General features: G+C 40.5%; 2 protein-coding genes across 2 annotated transcripts; one reads left to right on the top strand and one right to left on the bottom strand.

Annotated features, from left to right (window-relative positions):
* The first annotated feature begins 47 nt into the window (after positions 1 to 47).
* Positions 48 to 2,537, top strand: ten1 (TEN1 subunit of CST complex). The gene is made up of 3 exons (XM_042424408.1): positions 48 to 272; positions 1,148 to 1,305; positions 1,792 to 2,537. The coding sequence occupies exons 1-3, from the start codon at positions 184 to 186 to the stop codon at positions 1,941 to 1,943; spliced, it is 399 nt and encodes a 132-aa protein (XP_042280342.1). The 5' UTR covers positions 48 to 183; the 3' UTR covers positions 1,944 to 2,537.
* A 670-nt stretch (positions 2,538 to 3,207) lies between these two features.
* Positions 3,208 to 19,794, bottom strand: evpla (envoplakin a). Its single transcript, XM_042423430.1, has 22 exons — positions 19,727 to 19,794; positions 14,595 to 14,694; positions 14,346 to 14,500; positions 13,903 to 14,026; positions 13,126 to 13,257; positions 12,899 to 12,940; positions 12,268 to 12,429; positions 12,012 to 12,119; positions 11,764 to 11,859; positions 11,516 to 11,626; positions 10,933 to 11,079; positions 10,596 to 10,750; positions 10,416 to 10,513; positions 10,130 to 10,302; positions 9,430 to 9,605; positions 9,085 to 9,223; positions 8,785 to 8,978; positions 7,884 to 8,034; positions 7,705 to 7,788; positions 7,334 to 7,441; positions 7,148 to 7,240; positions 3,208 to 7,004 (listed from the first exon to the last, which is right to left on the bottom strand). Exons 1-22 carry the CDS (start codon positions 19,792 to 19,794, stop codon positions 3,606 to 3,608), a joined length of 6,015 nt encoding a protein of 2,004 aa, XP_042279364.1. The 3' UTR covers positions 3,208 to 3,605.
* Between the last annotated feature and the right edge of the window lie 604 nt (positions 19,795 to 20,398).

Genomic DNA, 20,398 nt, shown 5'->3' with positions numbered 1-20,398 from the left:
GGCGGAGACCGACGGGTCATGTGACTTATACCAGAAGTGAGGATACACACAGGAACTGTCTTCTCTTCTCAACACGTTTTACTGCTCATAGTACGCAACTGACTCTGATTGTGTTAAAGATTTTTCTCTTGGAAGCTTTTTTCTTTGTTTTCTTTTTGTTTTTTGGGGTTTTTTTCCACCACGATGCTTCCCGCAGCTGCAGTTTTTCATTTCCCCTGGGAAGTGACGTCTGGAGCAGTGCAGGAAGGAGAATCAGTGAGAACTTTTGGCAGGTAGATTTTAAACATCAGATGTGATGATGCTCGAAAAATAAACAACATTTCTGTTTTGCAGTGGATTTGCTCGACACAAGACCATTTCTGATTTATAAGCAGCGGTTGAAGTAGCAATAGGTTTCTAAAGCTTAAAGTCTTCCTCCAGTCAAAAATGTGTTTTTCTTCTTGTTCCTTCAGCTCGATGTTTGAGCTTCATTGTGCAGATTTTGACACTAGAAGGCTGTTTTCAGTTCATCTGCTGGAAGGGGAAGGTTTCTCTATGCTCACAGAAAATCTAAGTTTAAAGATCCCCTCCAGACATGTATTAAGACATATAAAATACAATAACGTGTGTCTGATATGGGGTTTCTCAGTGTTTGTGCACCGGATGCTTCAAGTTTCCACATCACACTTGTGTGTGTTGAATATTGAACCAGAATTGGCTCCAAACTAGTTGTGATGTCACAAATCATGCTCATAGGTTTGAGCACAAACTTTCCACTGTTTTCACAGATGAATGTGAAAACAGCCTTCTAGTGTCAAACTCTGCACAGACATCAATCTGCACAATGAAGCTCAAACATCCAACTGAAGGTAGAAGGTAGGGGGACTCTGAGGGGTATTGGTATTTTTGCTTAAAAAATGACAAACAATTACAGAAATTGAAATTGCTTATCAAAATAGTTACCAATTAATTTTCTATTGATCGAATAATTGATTAATCAACTAATTGTTGCAGCTCTAATCAATTATTGATATTATCAGTCTTGTTATTATTGTTGTTGTGATTAAATAACATAGAATACAACTTCATTATTCACCAATGTGAAAAATTATCTTTCGGCCCGACTGAATGTAATTGTTTCATCCAGGCTGACTTAAACCTTTTCCAGACTTGTCAGCTATCAGCCTGAGGAGTCCAGGGCTACGCTGTCAGCTCAGCATGCTTCAAAAGAGCACCAAGTGGTCGTCAGCACCTTGTTTGTGGAGCCTTTTAACCCAATAATTGGGGCCCAGTACGTCGTTCTGGGTGAGAAAGAAAATACTGAGGGTAAGGGAAGACTTTCTGAGCTGTTATGACTGCGGGAATGTTGAATAATTTGTTATGATTTTCAAAATAGCACTTTCTCTTGGGTCTGCACAATAACATTATATTACTATGAGCAGTATATAAACAGATCTTTAAATGCTGTCATTTGTCTTTTTAGACTGTATTTTGCTCATGCACATAAAAATTTTAATGTTATGGGACTTTAAATTCATAGAGGGTAATTCACAATTAAAGGATTCAGTGTAAACATATAAAAAACTGTGTTAATCAGATATCTGGTTATTAGTTAGCGGTAGACCTGATACTAATCATTATGTCCTTTGCTTGTTTTCTTCATACCTTTTTGCATCAGACTCAAGAATCAAGTTAAAATAAACCTAAAACTATTTCTATTTTATTTTAATAATACCTATTTCTTTAAATACATACAGGACTCTGTATGTTTATTGCATCACCTGCCTTTACCTGTGTCTTCTTGTCTTACAGGGGGTGATGTGATGGTCCGTGCCCGCGTGCTGAACTGTGTTGATGGTGTGAACGTTGCTCTTCTACAGAAAGCCATCAATGAGCAAAGGAGCTTCTTCAGGGAGAGGGAGAGCAAACAGGGTGATGCTGCACAAGCTGCAGATGTAACCTGATCCGGGACTTCATTCGTAAAGTTTCCCAGAGTGCTTGTGGATAATCAGAGCTACATAACTGACTCTTAAGCTGTTTGCTAAGGCGCACTGTGCTGTTGTATGAGCTCAAATGAACTTTAAGACTGTTTGGTTAAAAGTGTGAAAGACAGAGGTTTACTTCCATCAGTTTATATGACTTAGATATATGACTATATATCTTATCGTAATCTTGTGTAATTTTTCTATTTCCTATTTATTCTGTTCTTTTTATTGTGTTTTATGTCTGTATGTATGTTTTTGCTTTATCTCCTCTGTGAAGCACTCTGTGAAGGTGCTCTATAAATAAAATTATTTACTTACTTTCTTATGAAAACGGTGCATGTTTTAGCAATATCTTTCAATGTTGATCCAGCTTTTCAGTGCTGCCATTTTATGTGGATGTTGAAGTTACCGGACTTAACATTCTTGATATAACTTTATGGTCTGATATCATTCAAAAATGCTTTAAAAATGTTTTAACTTGCCAAACAATAGACATGTTATGTATGGGTCTTGATCAAACCTGTGTAATATAAATAAAAGCGAACTCCTCCTTGTGCCAGAGAATGGCTTTAATGTGGACTAGAGCTTAAATTATTAGTCTATTAAATCAATTAGAAGCAATAATTTGGATAGTTTATTAATTATCATCGTCATTTTTAATGCAAAAATGCAATATGTTTTGTAGATCTAGGATCTAAAATGTGAAGACTTGCTGCTTTTCTTTCCTTGTTATGATAGCAAACTGAGATTCTGTGTGATTTTGTGAAATTGTAATGGCCATTTTTCATTATTTTCTGATATTTTATAGACCAATTAGTAGATTGATTGATAATGAAAATATAAAACTGATGCCCTAGTGCAGGAATAAATTATGAGCTCAACTAAAGAGTAAATTATTCCCCTCAGATTTTCATTGGGAGGAGTTTTAAAGGCCTGAACAAGTGAAAATATCTAATATCTCACAAGAAAAAAGCTAAATGATAAGCATAATTTATTATAGCTCATCTGGCAAACACTTAGATTTAGAGGACAGCTTATATGAGTTATATTGGCAGCCAGTTCATGCACACTGGGTGGAGTACTGCCCATTATTTGTCATTTGATATCAGTTGAGGGACACACCCTTTCTTGAAAGTAAAAGTTGAAAACCTGCTTGTGTACTGTGTGTGACTACTCAGCAATGAAAGTGAGGGAGTCTGTGCTCTTAAACCATTATAATTTAAATTTATTAATATTTGTTTGTTCATAAAGTATCAAACAAGATTGAGTTTAAAGTGAACAGTGTCAAGGATTGCCCATGAGTAATACAGAATCAAATCAATCTTGGTAAATAGCATTGCACCATGCCCCAATATCCCTAATAACACAATAATATCAGACAAACTGCATTTATATTCTGTTTTAAATAAAATCAAAAAACATTGCCCATTCAGATATGTTAAGTAAACAAAGGCAACTCAGCAGCAATCATTTTGGCTAGACAGAAAGCTTTGCATTAGAGACTTTTCCTGAGTCCAAATGTACATTGTAATTAATGTATGCATTTTTTCATGTTTGTACAATATGATCTCAAATGTAATAGTACATTTTTCCATTTATTGCTCCACAAATCAGATAACTCTAAGTACGTTGTAAACATATCTAGAATCTTGCATATCTATGAGAGTTGTACGCTGGAGTGTAACCGGGCTCTTTGGAGGAGGCTGGCAGCATTGGTAAGCCTGACATTGGGTCTTTCTTACAGCGATCCAGAGCTTGTTTGTAGCTGATCTTCTCCTTTGTGACAGGGTCTACAATATCCTTGATGTAGGTCGTCTCAGCCTGCAGCTCCCTCATCATTGTGCTGTCGATCATTTTGGACCCAATGGCATCCAAGATGCTTACTCTGCAGCCAGTGTTAGGATTCACTAGCCCTCCGGTCAGGTGCTGTGCCTCCATGTGGCGAATGGCCGTTTCCTTTGGCATCCAGCCTTTCTGGACAGCCTCTCCCACAGACAAACGCTCTTTGGTCATGGGGTCCTCAACGCCAGTAAAGGCCTTTTGTGCATTGAGTAGCCTCTGGAGTTGACTGTCCTCAATGAGACCTCTGGGTGCTGCCTTGTGAACTGTGAATCTCTCTTTGGTGTTGATATCAATGATGCCACCTGTTGCTGCCTGAGCCTCCAGAAGCCTTTGGGCGGTGGTGGAGTCGATCAGTTTACGAATGGCGGCACTGCGTATTGTGAAGCAGGTGTCAGTGTTTGTATCCATTATTCCAGCAATTGGGCAGATTTCTGTTGCAGTGGAGAGACTAGGAGGGGCTGAATTCACTGGTGTGGTGGACTTTGGGGTGATTGAGTTGAACTGGGGCTGTTTCTTGTTTTCACCCGCAACCATCAAGGCAAACTCTGAGATGGGGATTTTGCCTTGTTTGTACTTTTTAAACTCATGTTCTGTCAGCCTGCCTGCCTTCAGGGCATCTTTAATGGGGTACTGCTTGCCACTCTTGCGATCCTGCAGTACAGATGTCTCCCCATCAGGTCCCATGGAAGTAATCTCCTCCCAGTCACACTCCAGCTCCTGCAGATGAATGTACTGTTGACGGTCAATCAGGCCCTGCAGGTAGGCATCATAAGGAGACATGTCTTTGCCTGTATCTGGATCCAGAATGGTGATTTTGGTGGAGACATTGGTCTCTTTGGTTCTTGTTTCAGCATGCTCCTCTTTCTGCAGGTTCAGTTGGAGATCTCGGATGGTGTTGTCTCGCTGGTGAATGTTGTCTTTTTCATCCAGGATGTCCCTCTCCAAACGCTGGATGTCAGAGTCCATCTTAATGCTCTTCTTCCTGCTCATCTCTGTCCTCTCACTCATCAGCTTGCTCTGCTGCTGGAACGACAGGCTGATGTCATGTTTCTTGGCCTCGAGTGTCTTAAGCTCATGAGTGAGGTTGTCCCTCTCCCTCTGTAAGGCATCTCTGTTCGAAGTAAGGGAAGCCTCCTCTCTTGAAGTGCTGGACTTGGAGCTTGTCAGATGGTTGATTTTATCATTGAGACGTCTGATTTCATCCTCCAAGTCCTGCCTGGCAAATTTATGCTCAGATACCTGTTCCCTCAGGCGATCCCTCTCTGCTTCGACAGCCTGGTCTTTCTCAACACGGACAACCTCTTTGTACACCGTCTTCTCACCAGACTTCTCTCTCTGTAGGATCTCAAGCTTGACATTGGTGCTACGGATATCTCTCTGGAGACGCAGGATGTCGTTGGTTTCCTTGTCCATGTCTGACCGCACACTGTTTGTCAACCTATCCAGTTTTGGGTCTCTCTCAACCTTCAGTACCTCCTCAACTACAATACTTTCCTCAACAGGTGGTGGGGCATTTTCCAGCTGTGTGATGCGCCGTTTGAGATCTCTGACCTCAGACTCTGCTTGAACTCTCTTTTGATGCTCATCACTCTCTCTGAGGACCCTCTCTTTGTCTTCCACCGTTGATCTCATCTGCTGCGACTCCAGCTCCAGCTGACGCCGCGTCTTTACTTCTTCATCCAGGTTCCTGCTGAGCATCTCATGCTCAACTATCTGCCTTGGGTCCTTCTGTAAACGGACAACCTCCTGCACAACTACTTTCTCCTCAGGTTTCTGTCTCTCCAACAGGATGGATTTGTTTTGCAGGTCAAACACCATCTCTTCGATGGTGCGCCGCAGCTTTGCCTCCTCACGCACATCTCTTCTCAAGCGGTCAGCTTCTTTCTCAAATAGAGGATCAGGTTCATACTTGATGACTTCTTTGGTGACGAGTTGGGTCTCTATCTTGGACTTTTCAGCCTTCCATTCATCTCTGTCTGTCCTGAGAAGTCTCACCTGGTCTTGGAGGGAGTTGTAAACGGTGTGTAAATGGTTCACCTGATCATTTAGCCTGTGAATTTCTCTCTCATTTTCAGGGCTTCTTTCCTCCTTAACCACCTCTTGGAGAACTTCCTTTATCTCCACCTTTGGTTTCTCAGAGCGAAGGTCTTTCACTTCAGACGTGACCTGGGTGATCTCCCTATCCAGATCAGAGCACTGCTTGTTGGAGTCTTGTATGTCTTTCCTTAGACGCATTATCTCCACCTCTGTGGTTGGATCTATCCGGTAGATCTCATTAACTATTTCCTTCACCTCGACTTTTGGTTTCAAGTCTTGAACTTCTCGGTAGCGACTATGGAGCTCCATCAGGTCTTTGGACAAAGAGTTGTTTTCAGCCTTCTCATTCTCCATGCTTGTTTGAATATTCTTCGATTCACTGATGAGGTCAGGGTCTTGTTCAATCTTTTTCACTTCCTTAGTGACAATCTTAGGCTGGATGTTAGGAATCAGCCTCTCAAGTGCATTAATCTGGCTCCTTGTCTGGAAGATTTCGTCGTTGAGGAGCTTGCTCTTGTTGGTCTCATCAGAGATTTCCGTCTCAAATGTTTGCACTGCTCTCAGCATCTCTGGGTCCTTTTCCACTTTCACCACTTCCTTCTTAACCACCTTCTCTTTGATGGGTTGCTTCTTCTGCTGGAGAATCGAGACTTCTGTCTCCATCTGAATCTGCTGCCCATCTAGACCTCGGATTTCATCTCTCATCTTCGCTATTTCATCTCTCAGCTTGGCGGCCTCCACATCTAGTTGAGGATCTTTCTCAAACTCTGTCACCTCCCTGGTTACCAGTTTGGGTGGAGTGTTTTTAAGGGTGTCCTCCAGGACAGCGATTTTATTGTTAAGAACCTCAACCTCAGCCTGGGTGGTGTTACGCCTTAGGGCCTCTTCATGCAGTTTGTTCTGAAGATCAGCCACATCACTCTCCAGTTTTGGGTCACGGTAGTACTGCAGGACTTCTTTTTCCTCAACACGCTCCACCCCTCTGCGACTCTTTAGTGACATCATCCTGTCTTTGAAGGTTCTCAGCTCTGTTTGGGCATGAGTTGTCCTCTCCTTCTCATCATCCAGCTCTTTTAACAGACTGTCTAGCTCAAAACTACTCTTCTGCTGGCTTTCAAGCTGCACCTGTTGTTGTGCCACCATTTGAACTTTCTCTTCATTCTGCAGCAGGGAAACGTAAATTAATTGAATGTCAGTAAGTGATCAAGTGATTTGTTTTATGACATAGCTTTCCTCAGTTTTACTGTGAACATTTTGTGATAGTGAAGAAGTCATATGCTATTTTTATTTTCTGGCTCTCTTACTTGTAAAATGAGATTCTTAGCCAAGTTCATCTGCTTTTGGCGTTGGGTGTTTTCAGCTGTTGCTTCAGCATAACGGTTGACCAGATCTTTTTCCTGTAAAAAAGGAGACACAGAAAACCATTAGCCACCTTGATCCTTTAACAAATGTAATGTCCTTATGTTGAAACATGAAAGTTTAAAAGTTACCTCTTTCTGAACTGCATCAGCAAGTGAGAGCACATCAGGTTTCTTTGCAACAGTGGCTCCAGCATCCTCCTGTGTACTGTTGTATTTATCAACGTTGGTCTCATACTCCTGCACAGATGTGAAGAATTAGGTTATGTTTTCTGGTTTGAGCACAAGTTAATTAATTCAATTATTCAGCGTTTGCTTGTATTTGCATTTGTGGATTAGATTTCTAATTTTTTTTTAAATTCAACAGCCATGAATTAGTTATTTCATCTCTGTGGTAACATTAAGGATTCTTTCTTGTCTTTTTTCTAATGTCCAAAATCACCAATGCATTCTCTCCCTCGTATTTTATAGCACTATATTATAATGCACTTGAATCGTCTTACATTGAGTAGATTCTGCAGGTCTTGAGACAGGTCCACCACTCTGTCCATATCATCTCCCTTCCGCTTCAGGTCATCCATCACCCTCTGCCGTGAAATGTTTAACAGAAGTTAATCACTGTGATTCCATCATTTTACTATAATAGCAGATAAAGTACCAGTTAATTAAAAGGCAATCTCACCTCCTGGGAGCTCTGCTTGGCAGTGACCTGAGACAGATCATCGTTGTGGTTTATCTGGTTTGTCGGCAGGTTGTCCAGGAAGGAATTCAGGGATTTGGACGTGTTTTGGAACTCCTGGTTCTTGGTTGCAGTTTCTTGTAAGATTTTTTCCCTGAAAGAATCAATCAATATGACATGAAAATGTATTGACGTTCAAAGCTCTGAATCATGACACAAAAATCTCAAAGGTGTGGTGGTTAGCTCAAGTTTTGTTTTCTTTCATTCCTATTCTTGAAATATATCCAAGGTACAGTATAATCAGCCTAAACTGTTGCATGATGACCATGTTGCTTTACAAATCACATCATATCAGCATACTAGTGCTTTCTTTATGTACTTGTAATCATAATGTAATCAAAAGTTGGCCTATTTTTAAATTTAAGGACCTTTAATTGCCTTTTTGACATAAGTAAAGCATACACAAACCATGTATAAAATATAATAATGTATAAAACATGTATAATATGTGTGTGCCAAAAGTTCAAACAAAGTAGTGTTGTTGTTCAGTAGTTGCAAAGCTTTTTGGTTTGTGACAGCCTAAAAAAAAGCCATGTCCACATGCGACCACTAACACTCGGTTCATTTAATAATTTTTATGGGGCTGAAGATACTAAATATAATACTATGTGAATTTCACAAATATAAAGCAAATATTAGAGAAAAATAAATGTATTACGTAAAAATATCCTTTTAATAATATTATGTTTATCTTGTGACTCCTCAGGGAGTCCCGACCCCTATGTTGGGAACCAGTCTTGTGGATTAAATGACAAACAAATTAACAATTTCAGTAAAAGATGTCTGTGAAAGAGCAAACTTACTGACTTTCAATTTAAACAGAAACGACTGATCTGAATCTCACCTCTCCTTCAGCTGATTGGCAATGTTTGCGTAGCGAGTCTGCAGCTGCTTGACCTCTGTTCTCTGGCGCTGGATGTCAGGGCAGTACTCCTGGTGGCCCTGCTGCAGAGAGCTGCACAGCTGCTCTGTGGCCTCTAGATCCTTACTCAGCTTCTTCATGTCGTCCTCAGCCGCTGCCACAGACTTTCGCTGGGACTGAATACAGCACAGGATACATGCAACTTAAAATCTATATCAAATCTGTGTTTTTATGTGGTTGATATAAGATTTTAAAGGAATGTGGAAATGCAGATTTCCTCACTTGAATCTCCTCAGTGCGAGCTTGGACTGCATTTGGCACATCAGGGACTGGACCGTCTTGAATCAACTTCTCCTCAAACCCAGAGACGAGGCCATCCACCTTCTTTATCTGATCCTCCAGGTTGAGAGACGCATTTGCTCTGCAGAAAACCATGGAGAAACGTAGTGATAAGTGAACTGAGTTTATTAAGTTCAGTAGCAGAGCTTAAAAAAGACAGACAGAAAAACGTGACACGTGTCAGGTTATGTTTTCTTGGCTGTACTTTACTGCATTCTTTGACGAAAAAAAATAATTTAAATCCCCCACTATGCCACTACATCTATGCCGAACATAACATATGCTTACTTCTTGGTGTAGAGGTCAGCGAGTTCAGCGATGCTGTCATGCTTGTTCTTGGCAGTGCTGAGTTTCAGTGCTAATGCAGAGGAGGTATCACTGGGATCTTTGGACAGCAGGGGCTCCAGGTCAGACTGAGCTGCAAGCTTCTGCTTCTCAAGAGCCTCCAGCTCCTTGGCAGCTTGCTGTGTACGAGCAAATTTAGATATTTTAGATATCAGGTCATCTAACGTTCCTCTCTGATCAAACATAAACACTGTAAACTGTAAATAGAGACACCTGATGATTATTACACTGAGGAGATCAAAGTTCCTACAACATCATTACCTCCCTTCAGTAAATTCGCTAAAAACACACTTCTATGATGATGAAATATTGTACAGTACAGTATCTATGTACAGTATGATTAACAGTAACTGTTGTTAATCAGAAAATCATTTGAGCCACTTTTCAAGCAAGATGCAGATTTTATAGACTAAACTATCGATTCTCCAGTCAATGGAGATAATAATAGTCAGATTAATTGGTAATGAATGTAATTGTTAGTTGCAGACCTAATGTATGTATGTATATTTTTCCTGTTTTCATCTTGGCTGGTAGCTGACAGAGATCGTATGCAGAAAACATGCTAACAAGAACAATCTTAGCTCAAACAAACAGTTAAACTGTTGTCAGTGTTGATCTCTGACAGTGAGTTTATTTGTCTGACCTCCTGCTCCTTCAGCCTTTTGGCCAGATCTCCGGTGGGGTCCGTGCGGCTCAGTGGGGCCCTCAGGCGGTTCAGCATGGCCTCCTCAGCATCGACCAGGTCATTGTCCAGCTTGTCCAACTCCTGAGCCACCGCTGCCGCTTTGGGGTCCGGTGGGGCAGAAGACACTGGAGCTGTTTACAGAAACAGGAAGTTGATTGACTGATCTGATTGTGGCATTAAAACTATTTATGCAAATGGCGGTAATTAATTATCCTGATTTAGGATATTTTAAGATTCAGTTTACCTGATTGCTGGGGTCTGGAAACTTCTGATTTGTGATTCTTCAGGGACGCTGCCAGAGCGGCTCTCTTCGTCTTGACGTCTGTCAGTTCACCACCCAAACTAATGAATAGGAACAGTGTTACTGACATATTCTTGCATTGTTAATTGTAGCTGCATAATAATACAGCCTTGCGCTACTTACAGGTCCACTTTGTCAATGGCCTCTGGATCAGGCGGTGGGATCTGGAAACAAACTCCTGGGAAGGTTTTAGTTGCCCCATCGGTGGAAATAACGTCCCAGTTCTCAGAGTCTGAGTTAGATTTCAAGGTGAACTTCTCCCCTCTCGACAGAGACGCCTTGATTATAATAAATAAATGAGAAAATAAAATCATTCTACACATGCCTAAAAGTTTAAAGAAGAAACATCAGTGTGTATAAACAATTGAACTGAAACCTCTCAGTTAGATATATTTGACAGTCTTCGCCTTTTATTTGTTCTATGAACACCTGACAACAATTTAAGGTTGAGATGCTCCACCTTGTCGGACTCCCAGTCACACAGGGACTCCACTGTGGTGGGTCTGTTGGGGGCAGTGCGGCGTAGCTTCAGAGGGGCGATGCTGGTGCTGCGTCTCCTCAGGTCTGCCAGCAGCTGCTCGCTGTTCTGCACAGTTTTCTCCTCCGCCTGGTGGGAAACAGAGGAAAAGAGAGAGAGACATTTTAGACAACAAATACTAATTTTATAAGTTCACTCTGAGATAGACAGCAGCAGTTTGATGCCTTTTTATGGCTGTAATGTCCCAAACACTCAGAACCAAGTGTAGTATCCTTTATAATGCATCAATTTGTGTTTTTCTCTGTATTTCAACTTGAGATACCAGATGAATGTTGTGTTTGTGTTAACTGTGGGAGTAATTCACTGAGCTTAATTTCTTAAAACAAAAAGTAATAATATTTTTTTTAATGAGATTTACAATGAGATAAATAGGTGCTACATGGGTGCTTTCATTTCTTTTCTCAACATTTAAATATTCAACATCTCAGTCTTCTTTCTCGTGTGTATTGACTTGCAGTATTTGATTCTGTCTTTGTAATAAATGTCTGTAAAAGCTCCAAAGTACCTCGAGCTGCAGCAGCGTCTCTGAGTTGCTCTTCTTGTTGGTAGTTTTGGGGTCCAGGTTGTTGTTGAGTTTGGTCAGTGTCTCTGACAGTTGCTCTGTGTCCATTTGATACTGGAACAAATGGCAGAAAAAGAGATTTTTAAATGTTCGTATGAAACCTGAATGTGTTACATTGCAGGGAGATGTATTCAGTGCACGACAAAGAGGCACAATGTGTGTGAGTGTGTCATATTCTGTCCCATAATTACCTTTTTGAATTCCTCTACGTTGTCCAGGTGCATCTCTTGACAAATGCAGAGATTGAGGAATTTCTGCCACTCGTTTCGTACGAGATCTCTCTGAGCCTGGAAATATAATGATATGAGTTCATTTACGCTGGCTTGGGATAGCATATGAAATACGACTTTCAAAATAAATCTATAAAAAGTCGGTTATGTTGGTTAAGTTGTTGAAAAACTTAGGGTTAGTTACAGACATTTCAGCTTGACTTTTGTACCTGTATTGTGGTGGTGGCAGGGTGCTTCAGTTCAACAAGTCTGTCTCCTTCATCCTGGAGTTTGTTCACTTCGCTCTCATGTAACAGCAGACTGTTGTTCTTGAAGTTCTGATTGAGATCAAATCAAAGACAGTTATTTATATTATTAGTCATCCCAGTACAGAACAAACGTCTCAATTGAAATCATTCTGGACAAGTAACATTATCTCATTATTGAGACTTATAAGGTGCCGGGAGTGGGAACTTAACAACTGACCTCATACTGCCTGCGAACATCAGGTGGATCCACCATACGGTCGCTCCAGTCCTGTGTTCTGATCTTCTCCTGCTCTTCTTCTAGGAAGGCCACTTCTTTGTTACAGCCCTGCATGTATTCGTACAGGCTGCTCAGGTAGTGTCGACGCCACTTGGAGTTGTCCTGAGGAGAAAAAATAAAGAAAACTGAGTAAAAACCTGAGAAGTTGTGAAAGTGAGAACTCAGAGACACTTATGAAACAGCATTTCCAGAACATCTGGGTTGGTATCAGTTAGGGAGAAGAGGAAGAACAGCCCAAAATCTGTTTTTTTAAAATTTAAAATTATATTTTTCATATTATTAATCGACACATTTTCCAGAATTAATCCTGATATACAAACATAGGGAAATACTTTGACTTATAATATAAAATAAATAGGTGCATATTATAGCATGTCGGTTACTGATCAAGGTCAAAAAGTAAATATTGATTCATTAATGTGACTTTAAAGGGAAATTGCCAAGATATTTCTCCAAAGATCTCCCAATAAATGTTCACTCATTTTCTTTATAGTCAAACCTTCGTATCACAATACTCAAAAATAAACAAGCTATGAATATTTTGCTATTACACATGAACAACTGAACTTACCAGTAGATTGTTGTACTGTTTCTTGAGGGCTGTATATTTCTCCTAGAAGACAAGTTACCAAAACAGACATAGATAAATCTTATAAGCTGCTAGAAACAGTATTTCATTCACATTAAAGAAGACATTAAAACTTTCAGTCAGCTGCTGTGGTGAGCGCCAACCCTCTGAGACACCCAGGATGACATGTGGATGTGTTTTCATGTAAACATGATGCAGTGTGAGTTCACCTTGCTGCCAGCGGAGCTGACGCAGAGCTGCGGGCTGTACGCCTCGATCTCTTTGTGCAGGATGTTGTGAGCGGCGATCTGCTTCTCCAGGTCTGCCATGGTGGGGCCGTACTCCTCAGTGCCCACCTCTTTCTGAAAGCAGAGACATCACCGTTAATGTTTGTAGAGACAGATAACCACCACAGGGCAAGTCTTTACAGGTCACTCTTTTATTACTTGTCTTGTTAACGCTGGTTAATGTTTTTATTAGAGTCATGAAAGTCTGTAAAGCTGATGCATTATTGTGTAACTAGTTTAAAAGATAAAGTTGTTTTTCTGTATTTTCTGCCTTTGCAAATCCCATAAAAAGACCAAAACCAACCAACGTCTCTTTCTGATTACCTTCAGACTTCCCTACCTCGTCTGTGGCTGTCAGCCCCAAGTATAACTGTTTTTACAGAAGACTTTAAAGAGGTCACAAATATATTGTTTCATTTTTTAAAAAGGCTGAGTAATTTCCTTAAACAGCTGGGCACTGGAGTTCTTAGCAAACATTAATCAAACAGGAGTAAACAGTGTATTTGTTGGAACTATTTTCCGTTGTGGATGATTACACATTTTAGTATTTATGGCGACAGCATGGTGTATGTGGGATTGACTTAAAACAAACTACAGTGTCCATGTTAATAACATCGAAGGAACATTTATTTAAGGTCAAAGAATAACACCAAACCTGCACATTCAGAGAGTTTCTTAGCAGATTTGCCCAAATGTTCAGATCAGTTCAGTGATACTTACTTGTTTCTGGTTGAAAACAGGCCCCCAGTCGATTCTGGGCATCAGCGACACGTCGTCAATCTGCTCATAGATGTCTCGGTAGAAGGCGCAATCCTTCAGCCAGCGCTCGTGGAGGTGGATGACACTGGAGTCACCAGAGAAGGAAGAAACAAAGAACTTTGGTTAATATACAGTCCAGCAGTTTTATCCTTTTTTCCAAAGTCTGTTTTTATATGTTTGCTCATTCAGACTGAAAAATCCAATCACAAAACTGACTCTTTCTTGTCTCGATTGGCAAAGAATGTGAAAATATCTTATATATGTATTTATTTAATATTGAACACTTTGAGTCTCCATGACTATTAACATTGGTGTTGAGGTGGAGACTTGATGATAGAGACTCTAGAGTGTCTTAAACCTCCAAAGAGGTGTGAGGAGGGTTCACAGCTGTACAGTAAACTCACTCGCTCTCTATCTCTCTGGCCTGCGGGTGTTTGAGCTTCTTGGCTTTGTCGACGTCCAGGAAAAGATCCTTCAGCAGGCCCTCAGCCTCGCCCAGCTTGACTGAGACTGGAGTCTGATGCTCGAAGGGGAGCTCTTTCTTGTCATTTTCAGCATCCTGGTGGAAGCAGACAACAGTTAGGATGATCTTTTTCAGAGAGCGGTGACAGTGAAAGTGATGAAAGGACATGAGTGCACTAGTGTGTTCTCACCACAGCCAGCAGCTCCTCCGCCCGGAGGATGTCTTTCTCCACCTGGTCGGCATTCTTTTGCATCTGGGCGATAAGCAAGGCCAAGCTGCTGGCTTGGCTCCTGCAGGGTGAGGAAGAGAGTCATAGATTAAACCACAAGCACTGATCAAATAATGTATGATCAAAGATCAGTTCAGTCTTCCCATCTCATGTTCCACAATCCTCTTACAAGCCCAACTCCTCTCTATCTGAGCACCGTCACTCACCAGCGGTGGTGCCTAAGATTTCCTTTCAGTTTGACTTTTATTTGTCCGTGTACGTTTGGTTGACTCTCAGTGATGATGATTATCTAATTGATCATGATTTAAATATGGACCACAAAAGAGACCAAGACATTTTCTTGAAAAAGCTTCACAAAGTTTTGAAAGTGTGAACTCTGATTGTCACAATACATTTGAGAGTAAACTGTGGGTTTCCTTAATTTGATGTATTTCTTGTTGAAAAAAGTTAAATTTTCAAAATGTATTTTTGATTAATTCGGATATATAAACAAAAAAGGATCGAACTTTGCATCAACAGCTTTTTATAGAGCTCAAACATGTTGTAAGACGATGAAGTTGAAAGGAAATACGTCTTTTAAGAGCATCTCCACTATCAGAAATCTGCACTGAGGCAGTTTTACTTTGTTCTTTGTGCTCTTTTATCGATGTTCTAACTGATGTCTGTTTATCAAGATCAAACACATAACCTCACAAATAATCACGCGCTGTTTCAAAGGGGCGTTGGGATGATGTAGGGTCAGTGTGAAGATACATCGTTTCACCATCCATGCCACACCCGAAGCGTTCTTTGAATGCTAATCATTCCTCAGTGGCTGATTGTGACTGTCACGCCCTCTCTCACTGTCGCTGTGTCACAGAGAAAAGGTAAAGTGACGCCTCGGACACACAAAAGGAGGAGGAGATTTTAGTGGCTGGCCCTGTGGCATGAGCTGCACCCATAAAACTGAAAGGAAGGTCAGTTTGTGGTTTGGTGTCAAAAATCAAAAGATTTGGGAGTTAAAGATTTGAATGACGATAACACAGGATGACGAGCAGGTTTGTTTGTGTGCTTTGTGCAGACAAAAAATGTAGAGTTAGTGATCAAATACGTTGGATGTAAATGAAATCAAACAATTACGCAAACAAGGGAGAATCCTAGACAGCTTTGCAAACTTTGGATTATTGCAAAGTTTGTGGTAAAATGGAAACTACTCACTCACCAGAGCTGTGTTCACGTACAGTAAATTAAGTTTTCTACAACAGCTGCAACTTGCAGGTTGAACTGAATTTATACTGTTTCATAGAAAACATTCAATTTCTCAGTTTTGTGGATATAAAAACTTACAAAACATACCCAGATGTCACTGTTGTATATATATTGGATATATATTTTAAAAATCTTTTTCCACACAATGACTCACCTGCAAATTACCCTTTAACATCAGGGGCTGGTAAATTACACTCTGTAATACCCTAAAACTCAGTATGACATCACAAAACAATCGCCCCACTGAATTATCAGCAAGACATCCAACACAATAAGCTCTTCTCATTGAGAGTTTTTACCAAAATTTACTTCATTCATGGAGTTAAACCTCTGAAATAACACTGATGTGTAACACTGAACTAAAGAATGTTGGCAAACCATTGAGCGCCTCGCTGGTTAACTGAGTCACATACCAAAGTTTCCTCACAGTGGCAGCTCATGTCTGCCTGTGGAGAAAACAATAAAATATCCTATAAGAAAGATTTACGACGGCCTGAATGCATCTTCACGCAGCTCTTTAATGATAAAGTGACAGAGGAATGCAGAGATGTGCTCCTCGGCGGCACTGACTCACTGAGCTGTGAGCTGATCTGGTTCTGCAGCAGTTGTGACAATGGCCTCCCTATTCCTGCTCAGTCAGCAGGAGAGACTGTTACGTGCTGTACACACACACACACACACACACACACACACACACACACACACACATGCATGGGGCATTATTTCTTAAGTTTCCTTACTAATACACTAATAATTACACTCATGGTTATAACTTGAAACAGCAAATTCAGTCATTGTTGGTGCTCGGGAGGTGAAGGTGAGGTGAAATTTCTTTTTTGGGTGTCTTTGATATTTGTTACCTTGTCTTCTTTCAGAAAAAAAAAAAAAAAAATTGTTTGTTCATAAGTTCTAGTTTTTTTTTGCTTTCATTTTCTCCGTCCTAATAAAGGTGGGCAGACTGTGTAAACACCAGGTTCAAGATTTTATTGATCTATCCCTGTCAAAGTGTGATATGTTGTATTTTTTTTTAATAAATATATTAGATTGTTGTCAATAAACCAATTGAACTAAACAAAAAAAACCTCGAAAAGACACTAAAATAAAAACCAATCTGTCAATAAACTAGAATCTGCCTTCTTCTCCTTACACCTCCTTAAATATACAGTATATATATAAAACAATATATACTGTATATCTTCTGGTTGAGATATTAATTGTGATACAACTTTGACTTTATTAAATTACATCTTATTGTAACCATAGTGAGCTGAAGACTGTGGTTGGGAGCTTGTTGAGGAAGAATGGAAGAAGCAACGTCTGGATTGTCAGGTGGCTTTTCTTCAATATTAGCGGACGAGGAGCTGATTGACAGGTCACATGTATCTTCATCAAGCATGAATCTGTGTTTTTTTTCACGTAGCAGTAATGTGTGTGTCCGCTGAGCGTTTGTGAGGCCTTCAGGTGATCTGTAGAGAGTTTGAGCTCTTCTACTGTCGACAGTACGACAAACTTTCCTCGAAGGATACAGTAGAACCCTTTAACATGAGTCCTTCTGTCAACAATGAAAACATTTTGACTATTTCATGTATGTGACACCCGCATGTTAACTTAATGGCAACTTTGAATGACAGAAGGAAACGACTCATTGAGCGTTTGTTTTTATTTATATGAATGAACATAGCAGGATGGCTAAACTGCCAGCAGCTAGGCCTGATTTCACTTGAAAGTGGGATAACTGGATAACCCACATAATTTAGTAGGGCTGGTCTGCATTTTTAGTTGCATGATCACAAAGCTTGAACTCCAAACACTCCCTGATTAGCTCTCAAATTTCCTCCCAGCTCACAGTTGATTTTTTTGGCCTAGAAGCTCGACAGCAGCTGAAATCAGAGTTCAACTCCTTATAAGAGGAATTTCATTCATTGTAAATATCAAAAATAAAGCTAAAATTCAAATCTGCCTACTGACAATTCAGTAGGTGAACAAAGAAATCGAGCTTGAATGCTGACAGGTTTCTGCAGCGTACCGTCATCAGACTCGTGTGTCGTAATTAAAACGCTGTGTCGCTAATGAGCTGTGATGTAACTGACAGACACCACCAGCAGAACGAGTCGGTCACCTGTGGGATCCTCAGACATCAGCGCTAATGGACATCACATCATCTGCCTTCATACACAGACCAGCACCCGCATGCACACACACACACACACACGCACGGACACACAGGTGAAGGCATTTTACCTGTCAATGTAATTTCTAATTTAAAATGAAGCTTTTAAAGTTTCTTTATATTTTACAGTAAGTTGTGCCCCACTCACCTACAGCAGTAAGTACAGCTTCATCTGTCACCTTACATAAGTGAATTAATCAATTAATAGATCAATAGAAAATTAATTGTAATCAAATTTGATGATCGATTAATGGTTCCAGTTCTTGAAATGTGATGCTTTTCTCTGTTTTACTGTAAATTACATAACAATAGAATATTTCTGGGTTTTGAAAGGCTGGATCGTCACATTAGGCCCTGAGAAATCCTACTGAGGCTTTTTCACCATTTTGTAACATTTTATATGAGCTATAATGGGAAAAGTCGTTAGTTGCAGCCCTGCTATACTGTCTTTATTCATCTAATCTGGTTACTTATAGTTCTTAACGGCTAACTGAACCAAGCAAAGCATCCTATTCAAGCTGCGATGTAAAGTCGGGAACCAACGCCCACATGAAAGAAAGAAACCAGCTGAGCAGTACTGACTGCCCAGCCCTCATCACACCTCAGCAGACAGACAACACGTCCAGACCGGGGGCAAGGTGAAACCACAGGCTGGTCACCATCTGCCTGTGAAACCATGTCACGACTGTATCAATCATGTTTGGCAGCTGAATGTATCTCCAGGTTCTCTGTGTTGGCTGTCATTTGTGTTTACTTCAGGCACACACACACTAAATAAACTTCTTGAACGTCTCTCTATGAATAAAAAAGGCCAGAGACATTTGTCAAACACGTCAGTCTTACCGTCTTCACCACCACCACCTGCAAATATAAGTCCTATTTTTTGATAGATTTGTTTTCCAGGCATCATTTTCTAATATTGGTGTCACATATTTCTACATATTTTAAACAGCAGCCAAGTCTGACAGGACACAGAACAGCCTGGAGGAATATTATCCTCTGATACTCACATCATGCACACAGTCCTTAGAGGAAAGTGTTTTTTTTTCTCATTGAAATATGATCACCAATAACAATGTTTTGCCAGACGTCACAAGTCTAGATCTTGGTTTAGTTTTGGAGGATACTGACCCATGAGGTCACATTTTGGGGGTTTGGGTGTGTTACGCCCAACAGGAAAAGGAAACTGATAAGATTTCTTTTTTGTAAAATAGAAAAGAAACATATTTTTTTACTTCATGTGAATATAAAACGACAGCATGACTGTTATTACATACAAGGACATTTCCTTGACTTTCTATGACTTTCAGTTCCACCTGTTATCTTAAAGCACTGTCTCCCACCTCATGTTTACAACATAAACCTGACCTCAGGCTCTGTTAACAGGCTAATAAGCTTTCATCATGCCAGAGGATTAACTTCGACTTAAGTCAGCACTTAAAATCAGTGATGTATTTACTGTGCAAACTCTTATTTAAATCTCTTTCAACCAAACCATCATATAACAAACCACAACACACACACACAGAGAAAGAGGACAACGGCACGCACAGGGAACATGACACAGTTCTCGGCTTGGGAACAAGAGGAGGGGGAACATGACCGAGATACAGTATCACCACACACGTACATACATTCATACATGCACTCATAAAGTCCTCTGGGAAAAACTTACTTGTTGAGCTTGCCCGAGACCTTGAGCGTACCATCCTTATTTTCCTTTTTCTTAAATATGGAGGACATGGTTATATTCTCTCTTACTCCTTCTTCGTCGCTGTCTTCCTCGCCCTGTGGCACCCACTCTGTCTTTCCTCTCCCTTTGGTTCCTCACAAACTCTAAACACACTCACACACACACACACACACTCACGTCAGCACAGTGTTTAACACTGGCAGCTCCTCCCAGACAGGTTAACAGGTGTGTCACAGCCCAGACATCCACCTTGCAGAGAAAGACCGGACCGACCTGTTTCTTGCACTCTCTCTTCCTCCCAGTGTCGGTCCTGCCCTTCCTTTCTTATCAGGGGCCCCTGACACATTCTCAAATCTCTCACAGGGACGAGGGGCCCTTTAATTACCATTAAAGAATAATTAATGGGTTTGGAGGGACAAGAAATTCCTGCAGGGAGTTATGAACAAAAACACTTCTTGCTGTACAAAGTGGATCTGGTGAACAAAACACCAATGAATGCAGATGGGAGAGATCATGTTAAAAAGCAATGCAGTGGTTCAAACATGGCTATTAAGTGCAATGAATACCAATTTAAATTAGATTATAATTCCCATTATTTCAGTTTTAGGAGACCAGCACCAAATGCAAAACCACTCTCTACCCCCACCACGGAGA

This window comes from Thunnus maccoyii, chromosome 2, assembly GCF_910596095.1.
Source record: "Thunnus maccoyii chromosome 2, fThuMac1.1, whole genome shotgun sequence".
Classification (NCBI taxonomy): Eukaryota; Metazoa; Chordata; class Actinopteri; order Scombriformes; family Scombridae; genus Thunnus; species Thunnus maccoyii.
This window is presented reverse-complemented; position numbering and strand designations above follow the sequence as displayed.